The 2,427-nt window shown below is 49.2% G+C and overlaps 1 protein-coding gene across 1 annotated transcript; it reads right to left on the reverse strand.

The window, feature by feature from the left end:
• Window positions 1-324: 324 nt before the first annotated feature.
• LOC124245335 (DDB1- and CUL4-associated factor 8-like) lies at window positions 325-2,124 on the reverse strand. The gene has a single exon (XM_046672656.1). It carries the CDS (start codon window positions 2,122-2,124, stop codon window positions 325-327), a length of 1,800 nt encoding a protein of 599 aa, XP_046528612.1.
• Window positions 2,125-2,427: the final 303 nt, after the last annotated feature.

Raw genomic sequence — 2,427 nt, forward strand, 5'->3', positions numbered from 1 at the left:
AAATGTGAACACAGATTCAATAAGGCTATTAATTTTTTCACCAATTAGGAAACTTTAGAGGTTAGCTATAAAGGAACAAAGGAAAAGAGGCATAAATAAATTTCTTATATATTCAGAGGAGTAAAGAAACCTACTGAAAGGAAAAGAATGAGGAAGGAAGAATGCGAGGAAGGAAGGAAGGAAGATAGAGGAAGGAGATGGAAGAGATGCTTTTTATTGTGAAAATAGGTAAAAGACAAAAGGCAAATATATTCGTTAAACTGAATTTTAAACTTAAAGTCCAGCCTACTGAGGTGACATCTAGCTGGAGCTGGTACGAAGCCTTCAGGATGGCAGGCACTCCACACGGTCTTGGCTCTCTTCCCCCTCGGATGCACCTGAGGCACTGGAAGACTCATCCAGGTCTGCATCCATGACCCCAACTCCAGGAGCGCCCTGGTGCTGGCGATGACGTCTCTGTGTCAGGTAATGCATGAGGAAGCAATGCAAGTGGCTTGGGAACAGGTTAACGGGGTGCAATCTATCTTCATCTCGTTCCTCCTTGTTGTTCTTAATCACTTGCTTTAACCCAAGAAGCTCAGTGGTAGTTGTAGCTGTGGGTGCCCAGATCTTTGCCTCATGGTCTAGGCCACCAGTTGCCATCACAGGTAGGTAAGGATGGGGCTCAAGACAGTTCACAGTACCTTCCTTGTCCCCCTCCATGAACTGAATAATTTGGCAGGATGATTTCTCCCAGAAGAAGATGTGCCCGCAATCACTACCACTCACCACAAACTCACTTTTGGGGCCATAGAAATTGACACCTTTGATTGTGGCATTATTTCTGTGCCCCTTATATCTCTTAACATACTGGGCTCCATCACAGTCAGAGGAGTTAAAGAGGTAAATATCATCATCGTTGTAACTGGCCAGGAGCTCTGTGCCATCGTGGCTATACACAAGGCAGGTGATACTTGCTTTGGAATCACAGTTGACCAGGTGATGAGGACAGAATTTCTTGAGCACACCATTATTCTCATTCTCATCTATTTTCCTCTGGTCATAAATTCTTACATACTGATCTCGTCCACCCACTGCAAACTGGTAAGTATTGGCAGGATTCACATGGATTGTATACAGTCCCACTTTATTTTCCTTATCTTTTGTTACCACCACTCTTGAAACTGGCTGGCATTGTCTGAGGTCAATGGCGAAGACAACTGCGTCTTCGCCTGAAGTTAGGAACTTAGGGGAGTCTGGCTCCAGAGCCAACTTATGGGAGGCTCCCCTATGCTGGGCCACACACTTAGTATTCCTGCAGTGTGGTATAGCAGATAGCTCTGCCACCCGTATCTGCCCATCACGGGCACACATGGCCAGGGTGGGATCACCACAGTTGGGAAGGAACTTGGCTTGAAAGACATTATTTCTGTGGCCACTCGCAAAGTCCAGTACTGGCTGCTGACGCATCCAGTCCCACACTATCACTCTACGGTCATCACTGCTACTGGCCAGCCAGGTGCCACACTGGTTAAAGTGCACACTATTGACACATCTGCTATGGCCTTTAAGCTCATACTGCAGCTGGAAACGCTGCACAAAGACTCTTGCCCCACAGGCCTCATATACAAAGCGGGCACTTGAACCCAGCTGCCGCTCGCGAAGAGCAGTAAGGACTTGCCAGCGAGGGCGAGGCAGGGCAGATGTCTCTGAGGACATCCAATTCTCCAGAGCCTGATCCTTATCTGATAAATACTGACAATGGGTAGCCTCGTTGCACTGTACCTGAGGCTGTTCTGCTGCTGCTTCTTCCTCCTCCTCTTCCTCTCCTGGCCCCTCCTCATCTAAGAAGCAATAGATGAGGTTTTCTTCATTCTCGTGGAAATGGTCACTATCTTCCATATTTCCAAAGTCGAAGTCGTCACTTGAATTTCCTGTGTCTGTGCCTTGACTTTCTGCGCCTGCCAGGCTGAGGACACCACTGTCCCCGGTACCGCCACCATCTCTGGTCAGTCTCAAGCTCATTTCACTATGTGAAGATGTCTCCCTCCCGGCCTCTGCTCCAGACGGCTCCTCTGGGCTACTGCGCAGGCTTCTATTCCGTAAGTCTGGCCCGCCATTTGTGCTGCTCCCTTTGTCAGACATCTTGAATGATGCTTCTTGTAGCCGGTCTGTAGTGAGGAAAAGCCCTCAAGGCCGGGGGAAAGGAACAGGCTCGCTCCGGCAAAAAAAAAAGCTAGGCCTAGCGCAAGACGCCAACAAGGTAGGCCGAAGTGGGAGGGGCAATATCCGGCTGTGGCGGTTGGAAGTACGGGAGCTGGTGAGGTTCAGAAAGCTTCTTCCCATCTAGCATCTCGCGATATTTCGAGACCGCTCAGCAATTTCCAGGCCCTGGGCCCCACGGCCACAGCCGTCTTACCCTGTCAGCGGTTGCTCGTACGGTGCTTT

Source organism: Equus quagga, chromosome 10, assembly GCF_021613505.1.
Source record: "Equus quagga isolate Etosha38 chromosome 10, UCLA_HA_Equagga_1.0, whole genome shotgun sequence".
In the NCBI taxonomy this organism is placed as follows: domain Eukaryota; kingdom Metazoa; phylum Chordata; class Mammalia; order Perissodactyla; family Equidae; genus Equus; species Equus quagga.

What these genes read in the sequence shown, in the direction of transcription:
- LOC124245335 (XM_046672656.1), bottom strand. Translation starts at nt 2,124, where the DNA reads ATGTCTGACAAAGGGAGCAGCACAAATGGCGGGCCAGACTTACGGAAT.